The 23,106-nt window shown below is 38.1% G+C and overlaps 2 protein-coding genes across 7 annotated transcripts in view; one reads left to right on the forward strand and one right to left on the reverse strand.

Moving 5' to 3' along the window:
• Positions 1-6,540, forward strand: part of LOC110463035 (transmembrane protease serine 9-like) — a 31,652-nt gene extending 25,112 nt beyond the window's left edge. The window contains exons 9-15 of the mRNA XM_021517369.1: positions 1,015-1,104; positions 1,562-1,701; positions 2,370-2,458; positions 2,719-2,981; positions 3,306-3,454; positions 5,929-5,986; positions 6,383-6,540. Coding sequence (XP_021373044.1) covers positions 1,015-1,104; positions 1,562-1,701; positions 2,370-2,458; positions 2,719-2,981; positions 3,306-3,454; positions 5,929-5,986; positions 6,383-6,483 — 890 coding nt within the window. The 3' untranslated portion in view covers positions 6,484-6,540. The remainder of the gene's footprint in view (positions 1-1,014; positions 1,105-1,561; positions 1,702-2,369; positions 2,459-2,718; positions 2,982-3,305; positions 3,455-5,928; positions 5,987-6,382) is intronic.
• A 685-nt stretch (positions 6,541-7,225) lies between these two features.
• LOC110463040 overlaps positions 7,226-23,106 on the reverse strand; it is a 43,447-nt gene continuing 27,566 nt past the window's right edge. For 4 of the 6 annotated variants that reach the window (XM_021517378.1, XM_021517375.1, XM_021517376.1 and 1 more), the window contains 11 exons: positions 22,807-22,846; positions 21,597-21,768; positions 19,265-19,366; positions 18,745-18,821; positions 18,156-18,270; positions 17,316-17,357; positions 17,076-17,142; positions 11,170-11,277; positions 10,979-11,043; positions 10,654-10,743; positions 7,226-9,904 (listed from right to left, as the gene is read on the reverse strand). In XM_021517378.1, the coding sequence (XP_021373053.1) occupies positions 9,633-9,904; positions 10,654-10,743; positions 10,979-11,043; positions 11,170-11,277; positions 17,076-17,142; positions 17,316-17,357; positions 18,156-18,270; positions 18,745-18,821; positions 19,265-19,366; positions 21,597-21,768; positions 22,807-22,846 (1,150 nt within the window). In that variant the 3' untranslated portion in view covers positions 7,226-9,632. The remainder of the gene's footprint in view (positions 9,905-10,653; positions 10,744-10,978; positions 11,044-11,169; positions 11,278-17,075; positions 17,143-17,315; positions 17,358-18,155; positions 18,271-18,744; positions 18,822-19,264; positions 19,367-21,596; positions 21,769-22,806; positions 22,847-23,106) is intronic. The other 2 variants (XR_002464338.1, XR_002464337.1) reach the window with 2 other exon arrangements.

The following is a 23,106-nucleotide window of genomic DNA, read 5'->3' on the forward strand; positions in this document are numbered from 1 at the left end:
TGCTGCACCCATTGTAAAATTTGGGATCTATATCTTTCTTCCTACTTCTATCTACCTTTTATTTCCTAACGCCTTGCTTGGTAATATCTCGCTTCTGGCTTTAATGTTATGCGTTCGCCCAGGTTAGGAAGGCAATGGGTTAAAGTCCTTAAAAATGGAACTCGTTATTCCCTACTTCACGTTAAGCATTTAGGGTAATGACAACAACTGGTTCACCCGTTTTCAGTATAATGTGACTGGGCAGAATACTGTGCTGGGTGCCTTCGGCATGGTGTTTCAGTATGATAGCACTAAAAGTCGGCATTAGATCCGCGCTATTCCAAGGAGGCAAATACAACAACATACCCTGTCTCCGGAACACATACACACATGCACGCTTACTTACACAACGTACATGTATGCACGTCCCTAAATGACCATATCTGTTAATAGGACGTTCAACAAAAAAACACCCAAACCAATCTAGGGACAGAACATTAATCCAAACAAATAAAACTTTATAACAGGGTTAACAGAATGGCTAATGTTCATCATAGCATATTTTACTTGGGTACCACATCGATTCCCGAGAAAAAACAATTACATGACATTTAAAAGTAGTTGACTACATTGATTCTAAATGGTTAATATGAATTATTCCGTTAAACAATTTCAACGTAAATGAATGCGTTAACAAAAGCCGACACCCACAGGGGCATTTCGTAACTGTAAACGTATCGGGTTTTATTTCAAGCTATTTCCTCTTGTATCATAGTAATGACAAATACGGATATAACACTTACAAATTTTAAAAATACAGTTAACTATTTGAAGACATTCCTTGATCGCCTGATAGAACGTTTCGAAACTGAGATATCGTGATGTTAGTGGACTGCCATTTCTAAATATCTCTGTGTCTGCAATACCAGAATCGTGATAGGTTCCTATCTAAAATCAGACCTATTACACAAGTTATTGCATAATCCGTCCTGATAATGGAGACCTACCTAACTGGTCATATCGTGACATGTTGATTTGAGACACTGATCAGAACTTGGTTGACACATCCACAGACGACCATGCTGAAGACACTGGTATTGTTTGGACTGCTCAGTTTGGCCTTTGGTAAGTAACTTATTCTTGTACAGTGTATTTTTTGGTTACGTATAAATCCATCAATTTGTATCTATTTGCAAAAATAATGGGAATACGATGACGATCGATATTTGAGCGTGTTAAGGATCGCGCTTTTTAACAACGGTGATGTCATCATTACTAATTATCACTGATGGTAGATCACACAATAGTAAATTAACTAAACTACTGATGTTGCTGTTACAGCAGTGTAAAACCCGTTTTGATATCGCCCTTACATAACCTACCCCTTTTACCAGCCTTCTCGGTTATTAATCACAATCGAGTCCACTTTGATCTAATAAGTATACGAGATCTAATACAATCGTTGGTCTGCAATTGTTCAGGTATTAAACTCGTGTAAATCACAAGAAACCCGTATATAGCAGTCTATTCATCTTTATGATGCATATTGAGTCTTTTTCTATGAAATCTTGTTATATTACAGCCAAACCCGGTGGCAGGAAGCCACAGGCCACTAGTCTACAGAACATTAACAGAAGCGGATGTGGTACCCAGGCCTACCTTCCCTCCTCCACGTATATCGTGGGCGGCTCCGAGGCCACACCAAACAGCTGGCCTTGGATGGTTGGTTTCATTATGTGTCTGTTGCCTTGTGTCTTCTTGTTTTATAGTGACTCAACAATACGTGATCGATGACATGAAGGTTTATCAACCGTAACATGTCAGTATGTTTCACACTAACGCATTACTTTTTAATGTGAAGTTATATAAAATTCGTTAAAAAGAATGTGTACAATATGAATTCACATGTACAACCGTTTACGGCATATCTCGTTACTCATTACGTTGAGTTCGATGACAGGATTTTCCAACAAATTGTAGGGAACAAACCTTGACCCTGAACAGACCGATTTTGTTACTATGAGGTTCAATTTATTGATGAGCTTATCAGGACTGACAACAAAAACCAAGCCAAGTCCTTCCATTCCACATTCAGATATATCGACGGTGTGATGGCTGTGAATGACAAGAAATTTATTGACCAAATCAATCGTATATCAAAGACACTGCATATGCATTCCTCGTTCTTTACTTACTCCACGACTAACTGGGACGACTTTCGCATAGTGAACTTTCCTTTCTCGGTAGCCACATACCTGTTTCCCTTACCTGCGGGCTTTACATGTCACATTTGATTCGGTGTCTGACTGCTTTGACTTGTCTAAACAAATGTGAAACTACCTTTTTTTGTACCATTTTGCTAGTATTGAAAACAGCTTTGAAATGTTTAGGCTCTTTTGGAATACAATGGTTACCATGTATGCGGTGGAACTTTGATATCTGACCGACACGTGCTGACGGCGGCTCACTGTGTGGAGGGGTACGTATATTATAGATATATTTCTGTCGTTGCATTCAGCTATGATATAGGATAGGTTTTGTTTTAAAGCACACTGTCTCCGATAGAAATGAAATATAATTAGTTGTTGGATTATAATTTTTGAATCCCTAATTATCTGGTATGCTGATATTGATATGTTTCAAGTTTTTTGTGCGACTTAAAACACTTGTTGTCGTTTAAAAAAGACCGAAGTCAAACTCAGTTATTCGACTACTAAATAAAATATGATGTTATAACAGGTCAATGGGTGTAGCTTCAAAGTGGACCGTTAGACTCGGTGTTCACGATAAAACTAGCTCAAGTTCAACAGAGCAGAGCGCTTCATTGGTGTCGATCACCAGCCATCGCCGGTACAGCAGCGCTGACATCAACAACGATATCGCCATCATGGAACTCAGTAATCCCGTCACACTCAATGATTACGTCTCACCCGTCTGTGTGACGGACACAGATGTGGCAGCGGGTACCAATTGTGTGTCTACTGGCTGGGGGGATACCCAGGGTAAGATCAACATCATCATACGCTGTCGGGTATTTGTATGTCAACAAAACATCATGTTTAACAGATGAATGATTGTTACAAACCTTTAGCATGTCAATTGGTTGATTGTTTTCACTTGGTAAATAACAAACACAATACTTTAGGAACAGTTACCGATGCTTCAGTTATGTGTCCCGTTCGTCAACTTATACATATTTTAATCATTTGATAATATAAGTACTAAACCATATATTTGATAATAATGTGACTTTGTTACCGATAGAGATATACCTATATCTTCGTTGTTGTCTGTAAAATAAGTGTTACCTGTCATTAAACCTGCAGGAACCGGATCATCCAATGTATTGAGACAGGTGACTGTACCCATCATTTCTCAGCAGACTTGCTCCAGCAGTCAGTATTACGGCAGCTATTTGGACACAAAGACCATGTTCTGTGCTGGGTTTGCGCAGGGTGGTAAGGACTCTTGTCAGGTAGGTCTAGAGTAGTATACACATTCTCATCTATCAGATTTACCTCTCGTCGCTAACTTTTGTCTTTAACATAGCTGGTAGAGCGATAGCTTGACCAACCAATGGTTACGAGAATGTACAACATCGACTAGTGGGGTACAAAATGTACAGCATCGACTAGTGGGGTGCAAAATGTACTGCATCGACTAGTGGGGTACAAAATGTACAGCATCGACTAGTGGTATACAGAATGTACAGCAAAGACTAGTGGTATACAGAATGTACAGCATCGACTAGTGGGGTTCAAAGTGTACAGCATCGACTAGTGGGGTACAAAGTGTACAGCATCGACTAGTGGTATACAGACTGTACAGCATCGACTAGTGGTGTACAAAATGTACAGCATCGACTAGTGGGTTACAAAATGTACTGCATCGACTAGTGGGGTACAACGTGTACAGCATCGACTAGTGGTGTACAAAGTGTACAGCATCAACTAGTGGTATACAGAATGAACAGCATCGACTAATGGGGTACAAAGTGTACAGCATCAACTAGTGGTATACAGAATGAACAGCATCGACTAGTGGGGCACAAAGTGTACAGCATCGAATAGTGGTATACAGAATGTACAGCAACGACTAGTGGGGTACAAAGCGTACAGCATCGACTAGTGGGGTACAAAATGTACAGCATCGACTAGTGGGGTACAAAGTGTACAGCATCGACTGGTGGTATACAGAATGTACAGCATCGACTAATGGGGTACAAAATGTACAACATGCATTTGGTAATATAATTTGGGTGAACATGATCATTGGTATTTTAGATAGATATATATATTCTAGCATTTGATTAAATGATGAATGTTCGCGTACAATTCTGTTTGAATACATAGTGACTTTAAAAAGAAATACTGGGTAGCTTTCTTTCACATTCTGTTTAGAAAGGGCATTATATTTATATATATACCATGAAAGTAATCAGAGTGACGAATGTACTACAGAAACAGAAATTCGGTATGTAGCCTACCCATGATCGCGGGTAGTCACTACAGTAATCACAGAGACAAAGGTACTACAGAAACAAGTGTATCAATGTAACCTACCCATGACCACGGGTAGTCACTACAGTAACCATAGAGACAAAGGTACTACAGAAACAAGTGTATCAATGTAGCCTACCCATGATCACGGGTAGTCACTATAGTAATCACAGAGACAAAGGTATTACAGAAACAAGTGTATCAATGGAGCCTACCCATGATCACGGGTAGTCACTACAATTACCACAGAGACAAAGGTACTACAGAAACAAGTGTATCAATGTAGCCTGCCCATGATCACGGGTAGTCACTATAGTAATCACAGAGACAAAGGTATTACAGAAACAAGCGTATCAATGGAGCCTACCCATGATCACGGGTAGTCACTATAGTAATCACAGAGACAGAGGTATTACAGAAACAAGTGTATCAATGGAGCCTCCCCATGATCACGGGTAGTCACTACAATTACCACAGAGACAAAGGTACTACAGAAACAAGTTTATCAATGTAGCCTACCCTTGATCACGGGTAGTCACTACAGTTACCACAGATACGAAGGTACTACAGAAATAGTAATGCGGTATGTAGCCTACCCATGATCACGGGGAGTCACTACAGTAATCACAGAGACAAAGGTATTACAGAAACAAGTGGATCAATGGAGCCTACCCATGATCACGGGTAGTCACTATAGTAATCACAGAGACAGAGGTATTACAGAAACAAGTGTATCAATGGAGCCTCCCCATGATCACGGGTAGTCACTACAATTACCACAGAGACAAAGGTACTACAGAAACAAGTGGATGAATGTAACCTACCCATGACCACGGGTAGTCACTACAGTAATCACAGAGACAAAGGAACTACAGCAACAAGTGTCTCAATGTAGCCTACCCTTGATCACGGGTAGTCACTACAGTTACCACAGATACGAAGGTACTACAGAAATAGTAATGCGGTATGTAGCCTACCCATGATCACGGGGAGTCACTACAGTAATCACAGAGACAAAGGTACTACAGAAATAAGTGTCTCAATGTAGCCTACCCATGATCACAGGTAGTCACTACAGTTACCACAGAGACGAAGGAACTACAGAAATAGTAATGCGGTATGTAGCCTACCCATGATCACGGGGAGTCACTACAGTAATCACAGAGACAAAGGTACTAAAGAAACAAGTGTATCAATGTAGCCTACCCATGATCACGGGCAGTCACTATAGTAATCACAGAGACAAAGGTATTACAGAAACAAGCGTATCAATGGAGCCTACCCATGATCACGGGTAGTCACTACAGTTACCACAGAGACGAAGGTACTACAGAAATAGTAATGCGGTATGTAGCCTACCCATGATCACGGGGAGTCACTTTATTTTAGTAACTCTTGTTTATCATTTAATCATTGGTTCCTTGAAAACACAATATGTTACATAACACAGGGAGATAGTGGTGGACCTTTGGTGTGTACTACTTCTGGAAACACTTGGGCCCTTACAGGTGAGTCAGCAAACTAACTTATGCTTGCATTGGGATGTAACTCAACACTCTTACATAATAGTACTCACATTATACTGTTTTTACGTTACCATAATTGTTCTTGCGTGTTAGTAAGAATTAAAAATTATAATATACGTGGGATAGTATGTTGCTTTCATCTGTGACCCAGTTTGTTTGTTTACAGTAGATGTTTCTTTCAACACCCACTTAGGTTTTTTCTAGTAAATAATTGTGAGGCTGAATTTGTTTAATATTTCATAACTTTTGTCACACCGTTTTCATATCTGAAACCTCTAAAGAGTAGTTTTAGTAATTATTTATTTAGTAAGTCAAAAACTAAAACTATTATATTTTCGAAACATGTACAAAAACATACATTCTCTGTTTTAATTTCAGGAGTAACAAGTTGGGGTTTCGGTTGTGCCGAGGCCTACAACCCCGGTGTCTACACTCGTGTGTTTAACTACATCAACTGGATCTCAAATAACATGTCTTGAGTTCATAGTATTGGTATTGTTTATAACGAAATAAATATCACATAATCCTTATAAATTTGTATGAACCTTTTTCAGTGTTTCTCGAATACGTAAACGGTCTAACATCATCATAATTACATCCGTATCATGTGCTGTTCAGTTACATTTTTGGAAAGCAATACCAGAAAATGATTATCTATATAAAAAAAAACCACTTAAGATACGCAACAAACAAAATGTCACACGTATGTTCATCTGACGTCTCAGATTTCCGTGATATACGCCGACTGCTGATGGACATACTTACAACTCAGGGTTTCCGAGGATGCAGGTTGATGAAGATTCGACAAATTGTGGGAAATATGCTGTTAAGTATAATGTTAGTATGTCTTGTTGTTTCGTTGTAACCACCATTGTTCTCGCTATGAACGTCACAGTTGGTAGAGATACCGGGACTAGTAGTCCGTCATCAACAACAGACGGGATTATGTTATTATAATACTTGTTGTTTGTCATCAACAACAGACGGGATTAGGTTATGTATAATACGTGTTGTTTGTCATCAATAACAAACGGGATTGGGTTATGTATAATACTTGTTGTTTGTCATCAACAACAGTTGGGAGTGCGATTAAGATTAGATAATACCGGTACATGTGATTTGTCAGTAAATCAATTTGGGGTGAGGACGTTCAGCAGATTTGTGTATTTGTTTCGATGAATTTTGGACTGTAAGTAACAACAAGAAGTGTTCAGTTGTGTACCTTATCAATTTAATACAACTACAATCGCAATCGTTTCAACAACAAAAAACAATGATCAACATTGCATTAAACAAACATCATAATATTTCATTTCTGTTAACAAACAAACTTCATCGTTATCACAGACAGATTAAGAACAGTGTATATGTAAGTTAAACCATACTGATTTAATCAGCTGCCTAGTTATAACTTTGAGCAGACGCTAAAGAGTTTATAATTTTGCGAATTACCGCTGTGCATTATAAGAAACAATTCGAAAGTATTAAATTTTGGCCAAAATATCAAACTTTGAATTTCAAGTGGTAGAATAAGTCAACAGTTTAGACTTAAACTCTGAAGACATCAATAGACTATGGATGTTTTGTCCTTGATAAATAACAGGAATTAAGTACGATTAGACACTGACTATGTTTTACAGAAAGACTAACAATATATTACCAAAATCACTTGTGTTATACGCCATTTCTTCCAATCAAATTATTTTATCTCGATTTACCATATCCCATATCACTCCCCAGATCTACATTACCTTTCTACCATTACTGTCCCATATCTCTCCCCAGATCTACATTACCTTTCTACCATTACTGTTCATATCTCTCCCCAGATCTACATTACCTTCACTTCTACCATTACTGCTCATATCTCTCCCCAGTTCTACATTATCTTCACTTTCTACCATTACTGTTCATATCTCTCCCCAGATCTACATTACCCTCACTTCTACCATTACTGTCCCATATCTCGCCCCAGATCTACATTACCTTCACTTTCTACCATTACTGTCCCATATCTCTCCCAAGATCTACATTTCCTTTCTACCATTACTGTTCATATCTTTCCCCAGATCTACCTTCACTTTCTACCATTACTGTCCCATAGCTCGCCCCAGATCTACATTACCTTTCTACCATTACTGTTCATATCTTTCCCCAGATCTACCTTACCTTTTTACCATTACTGTCCCATAGCTCGCCCGAAATCTACATTACCTTTCTAACATTACTGTCCCATATCTTTCCCCAGATCTACCTTACCTTTGTACCATTACTGTCCCATATCTTTCCCCAGATCTACATTACCTTTCTACCATTACTGTCCCATATCTCTCCCCAGATCTTCATTACCTTTCTACCATTACTGTCCATATCTCTCCCCATATCTACCTTACCTTCACTTTCTACCATTACTGTCCATATCTCTCCCCAGATTTACATTACCTTTCTACCGTTACTGTCCCATATCTCTCCCCAGATCTACATTACCTTTCTACCATTACTGTCCATATCTCTCCCCAGATCTATCCTACCTTTCTACCATTACTGTCACATAGCTCGCCCCAGATCTACATTACCTTTCTACCATTACTGTCCCCTAGCTCGCCCCAGATCTACCTTACCTTTCTACCATTACTGTCCCATATCTCTACTAATATCCTTTCAGTATTCCAACAACGATGCTCGTATTTATCAGAGATGTTCTGTTAGGGTCATACATGGATGCAGTGCCGGCAAAAAAAACACCACCCAGTTTTTGTCAAGGTGTTATGGTAAACATTCGTGTATGAGTAATTAAATTCACTATAAATAGTATTCAGTATTTGAATAAGAATACTGATGCTAGACATCCTGTTCCCGCTGGGTCAACCATTGTGGCACCGCAGTCAAAACAGGAATAAACGGAATTTTTAAGTTCATTTTATTCTTTTATTTTTAACTGTTTTGCGCTTTAGTTTTTATGCCGAAATATGATGCTTAAAAGTTCGGATTTTGTCATGAAATTATTATTAATATGACAATCGATATTATTACCAGGAATAGTGATATTTGGTTTGAAGGCTCCTGAGGAGTCAAACATTTTATCTGTTTTCGACTGAACTATGCTAGGAATTTCATTCGGAAGTCGAGCTATGATGTTCTACAAATTTTCTTCTATTTGTGAGGAACCTACACATTAGTTTAGTGCGAAATGTCTTCGAAATAGCTAGGTCTATGTGTTGCTTGATCTGGAATATATACTGTCCTACTGACTTGACGGATTCACATTGCCAATTTATTAAAAAAATAATACATTTTGTAATTGAAAATTGCCGCGGTATTTATAATCTTGGAAAATATCTTTGTATATAATATCATGTAAAGTAATCAACTGGTTGTGGTACCAGCAATTAGTCTGCGGAGGTTAGATTATACATATATTTATTAGTTGCAAAAAGAGTGTATTTAATTATCTATATAGGCTCATCTGTCATTGCCTAGAATGCCGGAGAATCAATATGTCTATACCTACTGTGATCAAGGCTATCCTGATGTCAATAATTATATGTGTTAAATGTGAAATTATTTCTCTGTCGATATTAACTTTGTGACGTATTCTATTTAAGGGACATACCAATGCTTTGTCTGCTCATGACGCACGTCTTATCTTATTTACAAATATGGCACTTAACAGAAAATACACGGCAGTTACTGCAAACAATATAATATAACCGAGACCGAGTTCGCAATCTACACTCTCAAAGTAATCTAAGATAATGCCGCCCACAGGAGTAGCTAAAGCGTTGGGGAGGACGAGGGCTTGGTGCCACACTGCGATGTTGTTAGCTTTATCTTTGTCATCCTGAAGTACATCCATGACCAGTGCAAAATCTACAGACTGGAATGAACCGAAACCGATTCCTGAAAAACAAACACCAAATAAAATTCAACAAAACGTAATGGCCATATTGTTACACAGGTTGGTACTTACACGTGTTTGATAAATACGGAATGATACACATACATGTTATACGAACGATCTCTTGTACTTGTTAGAAACAAACAACAAAACAACAAGCGTATGTTGAACTAGCAGACAGAAATGCCCTATTTTATAGAGGATATTCCCTACTTTAATGATAGTTATATTTTACGAGTAGGAAGAATATGTCGATATTTTTACAAGTGCGTAGCACGAGTGAAAAATGGAAATATTCAACCCCAATCTAATTTAAATCATATCCGAATTCCCGTTCCTCTACGATACTCTAATGCAAGAGTATCGTAGAGGAACGGGAATTCGGATATGATTTAAATTAGATTGGGGTTGAATATTTCCATTTTTCACTCGTAGAGGAACGGGAATTCGGATATGATTTTAATTAGATGCCGTGCCATAGTTATAAATATTGCATGATCTTCATCATGGTGAAGGAGGCAACTATATGGCAGAAACAGAAACAGAAAGATTGGGGTCTTATTAAATTGATTTTGATTGATTTTAATTGATTGATTTGAATGTCCAATACATAATTTTGTCACATTGTATAAGATATATGTCCGATGCATAATTTCGTCACATTCTATTTATATATGTAGGATATATAGGTTCGTCACCTTATAGCATGTGTAACGTTTGGTCAATTCTTTGTTTTGTATTTCATACCTACCGAAAAGGAAGGCCATGACTAGAGCGATGAAATAAGCATTATAACCACTGATATACGTCAGTGTGGAGGTACTAACAGACATGATCAGCGCTGAAAAATAATAACACCTTTTAGCAAGCTTATTTTGACTTTGTACAATTGTTCTTTGTTGACTTATAATAATGACTCATTATAATACTGTAAACTATTAGCAACTTATAAAAATGTACATGTATAGAAGAAAATCACGAGTCAACACTTTCAAACTTTCGCAGTTACTTGTATGTTGAATTCATAGTCCTTATTAGCATACATTGGTTTACCTGTAAGTCGAATTCATAGTTACCTGCGCTTATTATCATAGGTTTCCGTCTTCCAAACCGATCAGATATCACGCCGAATACTATAGAACTGAAACACAAATAATAAGATGGAATTTAGAAAATCAAAAAAAAAAACCCAATCCAGTCAGTATAACTAACTAAGTACGGAATGTTTAAAAACGATTACCAGTTAGTTTTATAATCGAATCAATACCTTAAGGACGCGGCACACAGTAGAGGTAGCAGCATCATTGCGACTGCGCGTGACTCTGACCAGCAATAGGGGATATGGATCATGTCGGACAACCAGTACTCGAGGAAGCTGCAACATAACGAGTTGTCATTATAATTAATAAAGTCAAAACAAGCAGTTGTCATTATAATCAATGAAGTTCTAACGACCAGTTATCACCATTTCAAGTTGTAACAACCAGTTGTCATTTAAATTAATGAAGTTGCATATATATATGTTTTTTTCCTAATTCGAATGTAGTAGGAAGTATCTAATTGGTACAAGACGCTAGCATAATAAAAATATAAATGAACACACACAAAAAGAGAAAATAATGAATAATAAAAAAAATAATCGATCATAATGTATATTTAAGCATTAAACTGTTTTTGTATAGTATTTATGATCCATTTGAATAACACAATACTTATATTTACGTTTTCTCTGCCTCTTATGTTCTTTTTTAACTTATAATTTATATTTAAAATTAAAAATGCCCCCCTTATCGACAGTCCACACAATTTTGAACAGCGTATTGTCGCGTGCTGATTGGCAAACAAAGTAGTACTTTGAAATTTTAACAAACACTTCAATTTTATTCCACAATTCAGTATCAATACAATTGCGTATGATGTGTCTATAGGATGATTGAAGTTTATCAATAGAAATCTGAGCTGAAAGTAAGATTTGAAATTGTTTCGATTTTCCCCCGGAACAAATATCGCGCACGGACAGATACAGTGAACACCGTAAATCCGACCTTGCCCTCCACTTTTCTCTTTGCTCATTTTGTGAAGAATCCAGGCGTGAATTTATTTGTTGTTTGTATGGGAACCTGACAACAGTCGGTAGATTCTATAACAGACTCGTTATTTGACATGTCGTCAGAAACTGAAGGTAGATCTTCTCGTTTTAAAAGGTACGAAAGAGTAGGATACATGTGCCAAGTACGGAGCCAAGCGAGGACAACTTCCTCTCTACGATCTTTCCGACTGGGAATAGATGTTTTAAGTTTCGGTTGTATCTTAAAAAGTGTGTTGGTGGTCTCGAGAGACCAGCGTTGCTGCCATTCATTTTGAATGGCTGTACGAATAGTAGGTTTAAAATCTGTGTATGGTGGTTTGATATTTGTTTGTTCGAGATTCAATGCATTTTTTGCTTCCCTGTCAGCAAATTCGTTGCCTTTATTTCCGACATGGCTCGGAATCCATAGTAAAGTTATTTTAGACTTTTTTAACATACGAGATATTCGAAGAGCAAGGTTTTGTACGAGTGTGTTTTTAGGATCTCGTAACTGTAAACTGTAGGACAGATAGAGAGTCTGAACAAATAATTGCCTTTTTAATTCGGTGTTCATCGATATGGTCGAGGGCCAAACCAATGGCGCATGCTTCAGCAGAAAAGATGGAGGCGCCGTCTGGTAGTCGGACTGAAGTGCAAGTATTAGCAGTACAGCAGGCTGCTGCCACTTTCTCACCTTCTTTGGAACCATCGGTGTAAAGTTGTGTATGAGAAGGGTAATTCGAAATGCATTCCCGAAAGGAGGATTTGTGTTCTTCGGGCATAACACTTGATTTCCCTCGCTCATGTAATATAAAGTTAAAATCAGGGGTTTGAATGGTACACGTAGGAACATAAGATATGTTAAATTCAGCTATGTCCGTCAACTTTATGTTGAGTTCTTGAAGGAAATTTGAAATTCGGATACCAAATGTTGGCAGAAGTTTTTGGTTTTGCGTAAATATGTTTTGGTATTTTGGTTTGTATACTTGGTCGAAAGCAGGATTTTTAGGGTTTGATTTTAATTGAGCTGCAAATTGTAATGATTTTTTTTTCTTCTGTCATAAAGCGATAGTTCATTTGCTTCCACGTACAGGCTTTTTACAGGTTATGTTCGAAAAGCTCCAAGGGCTAGACGTAGCCCTTGGTTATGGATTGGATCTAGCATCTGCAGGTACTAACTGCGCGCCGCCCCGTATACCATAGAACCATAATCAAGTTTTGTTCGAATAAGTGATCTGTATAGGCGCAAAAGCATTTCACGGTCCGCTCCCCAATCAGTATGAGAAAGGACTCGTATAATTTTTAACGCCTTGGAACACTTATCCTTCAGATACTTTATATGTGGTATGAAAGAGAGTTTCAAATAAAAAATGAGGCCGAGAAATTTTGTCTGTTCAACAACAGGAATTCTAGTGCAATCGAGTGTTAGATTTGGGTCATTGTGTGCTTTTCGTTTTTGACAGAAATGCATGCACACAGTTTTGGATTTAGAGACTTTGATGCCGTTTTCGTCTGCCCAATTTTGTAGTTTGTTTAAACTCTGTGCATGTTCATAGATCTGTAACAGATCAAGAAGTCATCCACAAATAACGACCCTTCTATTGATTGACCAAGACATTTGACTATATCATTGATTTTAAGACCAAACAGTGTGACTGATAGGATTCCACCCTGTGGGACTCCCATTTCCTGTTTAGACGTTTCAGAAAAAGTTGAACCAACACGGACTTTGAAGTGTCTGTCTGATAGGTAATTAGATATGCTTTCTCAAGATCAAAGAACACGGCGACAAGTTGTTCCTTCTTGGCGAAAGCCTCTCGAATGAATGTCTCTAATCTGATGAGATGGTCATTTGTCCCTCTTCTATTTCTAAAACCCCTTTGAAGAGGGGATATTATATCGTAGGCCTCAAGAAACCAGACCAGTATAGTGTTTATCATTCGTTCTAAAGTTTTACATACACAACTAGTCAGGGAGATAGGACGATAGTTGTTTGGGTCGGTTTTGGGATAGGTATAATTGTGGAGTTCTTCCACGAATCGGGAATCTTTCCGGAAGCGTAAACTTGGTTAAATATGTAAAGAAGGCATGTTAGTGACGAGTCCGGTAAGTGCTTTAGAAATTGATATGGAATATCATCAGGACCTGAAGCAGTGTCCTGTGATTTTCTAAGCGAATCAACAAGTTCTGGTAGGGTAAATAGCTCATTAAAACTTTCTTTGTTTGATGATTTGAAATTGAGCCGTTTCTTTTTCTCTTTTTTTCTTTAAAGACTGGAATTTTCGGGAGTGGTTTAAAGGGGATGAGTTTTTTGCTATGTTTTTTGCAAATGCATCAGTAATTTCAGACATAGACGGAAAAAAATTGTTTTTATTAATGAGGTGGGAGGATGTTGCCTTTTTCCCACTTATTTTCCTAATCATATCCCATACTTTTTTTTAGGAGGTGTTTGATGATATCTTGGATACATATTCTCTCCAGCTGTTTCTTTTGTCAATTTTAATTGATCGCCGAGCCTTTGCCCGCCACATTTTAAATCACTGTAGTTTGAAGCACTTGGGCAATTCAAGTAGCGTCTTAGAGCAGCTGCCCGATTACTGCGTGTTTTAAAAGATTCTTCAGATAAAAGGAACTTCGTAGGATTTGGAGAGGATTTTGGAATTGTCTTTTGGGCAATAGAAGTGAGTGTTTCAGTAAAAGTTTTGATAGGGTCGTCGAGGTTAGTAAAATTGTCTATGGTTAGTTTTTCAATGCACATGTGTTGGAATTGGACCCAATCTGCTTTGTGCATATTCCATCGAGGTAGAGGATCATCAAAAGGAGTCCTAATATTCTTCAGAAAAATTGGGAAGTGGTCACTCCCACAAAGATCATCATTTACCCTCCAGTCATAGTCAAGTAGAATGGATGGATGGCATAATGATAGATCAATGTGGGTACGAGAGCCTGTAGCAGGGTGTAAATAAGTAGGGGTATTGTTGTTAAAAAGGCACAAGTTGTTTTTATCTATAAATTCCTCAATACGTCTTCCTCTCTCGTCTGTGTTGGGAGAGCCCCACAGGCTATTATGACCATTAAAATCACCGAGGATTATGAATGGTGTTGGGAGCTGGGAGACGAGATTATTGAGTTGCTCACAAGTGAAAACAATACTCGGAGGGAGATAAATTGAACAGACGGTTATTTGTCTGTGTAATGTTGCACAGACAGCAACAGCCTGTAAATTTGTGTTTAACTTGATCATTCTGTGAGGAATATTTTTATGGACAGCTACCGCTGCGCCACCTGCTGCTCTGCTAACTACAGTTGGAATGTTAGTGTACAGTGAAAAATTTCTAAGCGTGATTTGGTTTTTGAGCATGATTTCTTGTAGACAAAAAATGGCGGGTCTAAATTCTTTTGATAGATTCTGAAATTCTTCTATATTTGCCTTTAATCCGCGGATGTTCCATTGGATAATTGTATTATTTATTTTTTGCTATTTTGGCTGGATTTCGATGGAGTCGGAGCACGAAGCGCTGAGGCATTCGTCTCCATCTCATCATCGAAACCTAGTAGGACATTGAACCGGCTTGTCGGGTCCTCTGATCCTTTGCCAAAGGTGACATTCAGTTCGGGTCCATCAGATTTGCCCCTCGCTTTTTTTCTTCTCTTAGGTCTGCTGGTTGGTGATGTTGCCTCTGACCTCAGTTGGGATCGAGGAACAGATGTAAGTGAGCGAGATCGCTGCGACCGCATCTGTGCCTTAGAGGGGCCAACCTTTGGAGGGTTTTCTCCTGAAGAGGAAGGTGTTTTTGATGGTGGTGCTGGTTTTGATGGTGGTGCTGGTTTTGATGAAGATGCGTTTTTTGATGGTGATGCTGCTTTTGACAGTTTGTTTTGTTTGGTTGGTTAAAGTCGTGAATCGGTATGGGTCTCCCGTGAGGATTTTCAAGTTCTGTTGACCAGCCATGTCTGGGACTTGTGAGCCCCAGACAGGTATGTCTTCAGACACTTGAACAGAAGCATCCTTGCCTGCGACATTGTCAACCGGCGACCGGACTTTCGTCACTTGTGCATATCAGGGAGCAGCCACGTCCGTGCTCTCCACTATCCTCCTAGCCTCGGGAAAGGAGACATTTCGGGTATATTTGACCCGCAATATCTCTCTCTCTCGATTCCAGGCAGGACAGTCTCGAGACGAAGCAGCATGCTTTCCCTCACAGTTGACACAACGCAGGTTGGCATTATCACAGTCGCTTTGTTCCTCATGACCTTCACGACCACAATACTGGCAAACGGTCTTCCGCCTACATCTTTTTCATGATGCCCGTACTTCTGGCAGTTACGGCATCTTAGTGGATTAGGGATGTAGACGGAGACACTGCACCTTTGGTAACCAATCACTACGGTCGAAGGTAGTGATGGGGTAGCAAAGGTCAGTACCAACGTGTTTGTTGGAACCAACTTGTTGTTCTTCTTGGACAAAATCCGTCGTACCTCAGAGACTGGGATCTCCTCCTCCTGGAAGTACTCCAGTATGGCGGCACTAGCGTCATTGCGCCGGACGGGGCATCTGATTACCCCCTTGCTGCTGTTTAGTGATGGATGTGGTTTCACTATAACACTGATACCCCCAAAACTGGTGGTACCCTGTGGGTTAATCGCCTGTTGTTTGCGAAAAACTTCGATTAGGAGATCGCCAGATCCCAAAGGTTTGACGGACTTTACGGCCCCAGCTATTCCTTTTATACCCTTCCTTAACAGAAGAGGAGACAATGTTGCTGCAGTTTTTCCACTAGTGGTTGACGACATGAAGATGAATTGTGGGAATGTGGTAGTTGTAGGGTGTTTTTCTGTGTTCTTTTCATTACCCATGTATGTTTATTAATTAGTTCACTGTCTGTGTCTCAAGAATTGTGTCTCGTGATGCATGGTAATTAAAGTCCCATCAACGACACAGCTTTCAAAGAGCCTATATAGTGACAATACCATGCAAATGTAAATATATACAATATAAACCGCATGGCTTATAATAACTAAGTCATATGTTTACTGTCGTTACATCCGTGATATGTCCAATACATAATTGCCTCAGAAGCAGACAGTGTAGCCTCAATCCTTACCCGGTAACTGTAGACACGCCCTGCTGCATCAGAAACCTCGTGATAAACACCCAGCGAAAGTCATGTTCTAGAAGATATTAAAAATGTATTTCAGAATCACTAATTAATGTGTTATTGTGCGGATTGTTAACACATCTTTTCAAAGGTGTAATCTAAATCTGAAAATAATAATCGTTTCGACATGTAATAATTTGAATCTTTAGATTACGAAGCTGAAACGAAATCTGCACTGATAATCACCTTTTAATGGCTGCCAGAAGGCGGTAAATATTGTAGTACAATCTGAAATATAAATAAATTCAGAACATTGGTCATATTGTTTAACGGAGTAAATATCAGTGATAAATATCATGATTGTAACATATTTGTAATATTGTATCATTATTAATTTCTCAAATGTTTAGAAGATGAAACAAGGATACGTTATAATTATAACATAGTGACGTCATAACATCAATCTAAAGCATAGTCTCTTACTGTTTGATGATCATGGTAAAATTATGGGATAACCATGGTCACAACATAGTTAGACCATCGTTTTATGGAGTGGTTTGACCATATTTGTGGTAACCATTGTTGGCCACTTAACAAAAAATGTCAAACCATGTTTGACCATGTATTGTGAAACCATGGATAAAATATAGGGAAAACACGATTGTGTCAGGTCTAGTAGCCTGATGAAGTTATCCTGATTAGTTCTGGACATATGCTCCAAGACAAAATTTACATTGCTATGTATTTGTGTCTGTGTTAACAGGAAAATAATGAAAATGGAAACTAACAGATAGCTAACGGCGCAACTTAACCACTAGATTTGTATGCATTTAACGCCTAATGAAGTTATTCTGAAAGGTTTTTGGGATATGATCCAGGGAAAATGTCAAAAATAAAATACCCTTATAGCAAAAGGCACTACTAGACAACCAAATTCTTGTAATTGGAACTTTCTAAAAGTTTTGCATTTCCGGCTTGGTGTCCGAAAGTCACCATGAGACAACTTGAATGATGTGCATACAAAGTTTAACGAAGTTATCTTGTACAGCCTTTACGATATCAACACAGCGACATCAGAGGACATACCGAGCGGTTCCGACACTCCCTTGCCTTGCCTCTCTCGTGTAGTGAAAATTGTCAAACAAACGCTCACCATCACCACTGCTATGGCCGTCCCATAGGCACCAAGGACACCGATTTGCTACCATGGCAACATAAATATATTCTTTGATAACGGTTATTTTAGATACCACAAATAAAACAATATTGACAATTAAAACAGTTGGTCAGGACGAACAGTTTTCAGTTTCTTAATCGTACACACCCAAACACCATATTATTTTGCAATTTTTCGCTCTCGATTGCAGCACGTTTATATTTGATTAAGTAACATCTCATATGGGAGACACTAACACTCAGCAAAATCTCTTATGGAAGTAACATCTCAAATATTAACCTTAAGTAACGTCTCCTGCGGAGGAAACATTGAATAATGTTTCATATAGAAGATACATTAAATAATGTCTCCTATGAGTGAGCAAAGTGTATATACTAGGGAGTTTTGTTTTGAAAACTCCAAATGCTACATTTACATTTGTTACCATTGTGAGTTGGACACCAGTATAAAACACATGATTATTAATAACAATAGTTTTTATAATGATATACAAAATACCGTAAAACACGTTCCAACAGCCGCACCACTCAGGTTTCCCAACAGTATCATTGCGCCCATCACACCGGAGTTAAACCCTGTCAATATGATAGTGCCAACAAATGCTGTACATCTATTTCATCAAAGGCACAAATACATTTCCCCTTTTCTAAATGTGTCTTGCTGAGCATCGCTATAATAAGCTTGTTATTTTATGTTGGATATTTGATAGAAGTATCTTTTGATACTACACGCAGTCCTCCTGCTTACATCCCGGAACAACTCATGTATATGATGAAAAGGTTACCACACAACCATTTCAATATCCTACTCCGTATCGACCAATATCAGACCTCGTGCCTCTGGCCCATCGGGCTGATATTGGACTCTCGGAATGATACAGAGTAGGATATGAAAATGGCCATTTGATAACAACGGATATGAGTTGTTCCGGGATGTGGCATATGTACAGCTAGTAGTATCACACATGCAGAACAGCCAATATCATAGAGAAGTATACAATACAGACGTTATATATTACCTCGCTGTGAAGGATGAGACTTGTCGGCGATGAGGGCAATGTACGGCACGGTGATGATGGCAAAGGCAGTGGTGACGACGAGGTAAAACACTATGTACATAGCTGTAAAAACAACAAGAATACCACAATGTCAGAAAAACCATACCTCGAACTCAAAATCGATATATTAGCATGGAGACCCTTGAAAAACAAAAAAAGAAGGAGAATAAGACCAGTGTTCAGGAAGTTTAAGCGCCGTCTGCTTCATCGATGACACCCAACATGTAAATCTAAGTCGGATCCAATTGATGGCACGTCTACACCTCAAGAACTCGGATTGTGACAACAAAACCACATGGCACTTTAATGAGAAGGACAACAAATATCGATCTTCATATCACAAAGAGAAATCGAATGCGAGGTCATGATGGCGACCATAGAGCTTGTCCTTAGTCTTCATCAACATAGAGCTTGTCCTTAGTCTTCATCAACATAGAGCTTGTCCTTAGTCTTCATCAACATAAAGCTTGTCCTTAGTCCTCATCAACATAGAGCTTGTCCTTAGTCTTCTTCAACATAAAGCTTGTCCTTAGTCATCATCAACATAAAGCTTGTCCTTAGTCTTCATCAACATAAAGCTTGTCTTTAGTCCCCATCAACATAGAGCTTGTCCTTAGTCTAAATCGACATAAAGCTTGTCCTTAGTCTTCATCAACATAAAGCTTGTCTTTAGTCCCCATCAACATAGAGCTTGTCCTTAGTCTTCATCAACATAGAGCTTGTCCTTAGTCTAAATCAACATAAAGCTTGTCCTTAGTCTTCATCAACATAGAGCTTGTCCTTAGTCTTCATCAACATAGAGCTTGTCCTTAGTCTTCATCAACATAGAGCTTGTCATTAGTCTTCATCAACATAAAGCTTGTCTTTAGTCCCCATCAACATAGAGCTTGTCCTTAGTCTTCATCAACATAGAGCTTGTCCTTAGTCTTCATTAACATAAAGCTTGTCCTTAGTCTTCATCAACATAAAGCTTGTCCTTAGTCTTCATCAACCTGCATCTTTGGAAACCCTGTGTTATGAGTTTATCTGTCAGCAGACAACATCTTTGGAAACCCTGTGTTATAAGTTTATCTGTCAGCAGACAACGTCTTTGGAAACCCTGTGTTATAAGTTTATCTGTCAGCAGACAATATCTTTGGAAACCCTGTGTTATAAATTTATCTGTCAGCAGACAACATTTTTGGAAACCCTGTGTTATAAGTTTATCTGTCAGCAGACAACATCTTTTGGAACCCTGTGTTATAAGTTTATCTGTCAGCAGGCAACATCTTTGGAAACCCTGTGTTATAAGTTTATCTGTCAGCAGAAAATATCTTTGGAAACTCTGTGTTATAAGTTTATCAGTCAGCATCGTTCGTGGAAGTCATGATAGTCGGAGCAAGCACTTGCGTATCGAACTTTTAAAGAAAAGAGACAAGCGGCTGATGTTAATGAGTGTGTGGTGTCCCTGATGTACAGCTCTACCTTGTATATAGAACCAATGTGGTCAATGCACTTCTTGTTATCACATTGTCGATATATCTGAATATGGAATTGAAGGAGTTGGCTAGGTTTGTGTTACCTGTTCTGATAAGCTCATCAATAAATTCAGTTTCATATGAAAATAGAAACAAATGGGCCTGTTCTGATAAGCTTATCAATACATTCAGTTTCATATGAAAACAGAAACAAATCGGCCAGAAGAGTGGCACAGTTTGTTCCCATGGGAATGTCTTCAGTCTCCTGGAAAATCTTGCCACCAAACTTAACAAAGATATTGTCAACCAGGAACTCTATCATTCTCACAATATCGTCCTCAGTGGAGTTCATTTTGCTTATGTTGTAATTTCACAAATATATTTATAACGCCGTACGTCTTTCTTTAAAAGGAAATATTGCATAAGAAGAGAACATAGGTTTGGTTGTGAAAAGGGTTGAAAGTCAAAATTTCTGATAGAAGAATCATTTTTGAGAAGAGGATGTTCGAGATTGATAACAAATCTTTTGAATTCTTCTAAATCATGCAGTATCACATTACGACTGCAATCCTGGTTTAATGGTTCTGCTATTAGTCATGGGAAGTTTCCATAAATTGTAGAGGAGAATGGGATATATGTAAATAGCAGTTATTAAGAACAGGGCCTACATTGTTTGGAGGGAGTGAATGGCTTCTCAAGATAATAACATTTACAGAACATTCCAATCAATAAAAACACACTATAAATAGTTATTGAATTAAATTAAACAGTAAATGACAACGAGACATCCATCTTGTTGAAATAAGATACATTAATTAGATCGATATATCACTTACGTAAACTTCCCACGGGTTCTGATTCTAGTTCAGATATGTAGGATTTTTTCTCTGGAAGTAAGATGGAGGCTGGTTGGGATCCCCTGAGGACAGTGTGATGATGTTTGAACAGTCTGGTATTGGTGTTGTTCCAGAACGGGAAGCAGCGGTGAGCCACAAGGTCACGATCACACTATAACAGGTACAAATACAAGGTCACGATCCCACTATAACAGGTACAAATACAAGGGCACGATCACACTATAACAGGTACACATACAAGGTCACGATCACACTATAACAGCTACAAATACAAGGTCACGATCACACTCTACCAGGTACAAATACAAGGTCACGATCTCACTATAACAGGTACAAATACAAGGTCACGATCCCACTATAACAGGTACAAATACAAGGTAAAGATCACACTATAACAGGTACAAATACAAGGCCACGATCACACTATAACAGGTACAAATACAAGGTCACGATCACACTATAACAGGTACAAATACAAGAGTCGTCAGACATAGAAATGATCATCTATACACAGCTACATGACGCTATGCTTATCTTTTCACCATTATAATTAAAATAACTTGTATCTTCGGTATTGAAGGACATTTAAATGTATATCACACACATATAGGATTTGATGCGAAAGGATTTTGCTTCAATTGAGAACGTGACGTTTTCCTTTCTTCTTTTACCATTTTCATTTTTTTTTTTTTAAAATAACCAAAATTGTATTCGTAGATGATTTTGTTAAACATTTTTGTATTAAGTGACTTCCACGGTGGAGTAGATATATCCTCACGAGCAATAGGCTGCCTGTTTTAATTTCCTACTTGATTCGCCGATATATCGTAATGTATATTGATATTTATATACATGTGCACGAGAGAAGGTACTTTTGTGGTCGATATGTACCACAGAATTGTCTACCAGTATTACAAATGGGTAGTAATGTCACCCACACCAGCATGATATGGAACATTTCTATGGTAACGTTTGTTATTGCACGGAATGATTCACAATTGACTTCATCTTTAATATCTTTGTTTTTTGGCCAATCCGACGCTTCGCCTCCCGTAAATCACAGGTTTTCATGAGCATATCAATATGATATATAAATTGTATAAATAAATTACTCATAATTAACTGATTGTACACTAGTAATTCATCTTATCGTTAGAGATACGAGTCTTTAACCAGGAACCATACTTACCATATTCGTTGAGTTTTTAGATAGGTTAATTCCCCCTCTCCTGAGTAGAAAAAAGAAAAACAAGTAAATATCTATAAAGTTGTTTAAACTATTAAATAATAACATTTCCAAAATCATATATTCATTAAAATGAAACAAACAAAATGAAGTTTTCATATCAATAAATAAAAGAGTAAAGCAAAGCACCAAATTATCAATATACATGGACAAAATCAAACTGCAACGCGGTCAGTGTAACAATATCAGGAACCATTAGGACTCCTCAATAAGGTATTACTATTCCAGACAATATCAGGAACC

Source organism: Mizuhopecten yessoensis, unplaced genomic scaffold (assembly GCF_002113885.1).
Source record: "Mizuhopecten yessoensis strain PY_sf001 unplaced genomic scaffold, ASM211388v2 scaffold10859, whole genome shotgun sequence".
Taxonomy (NCBI): Eukaryota; Metazoa; Mollusca; class Bivalvia; order Pectinida; family Pectinidae; genus Mizuhopecten; species Mizuhopecten yessoensis.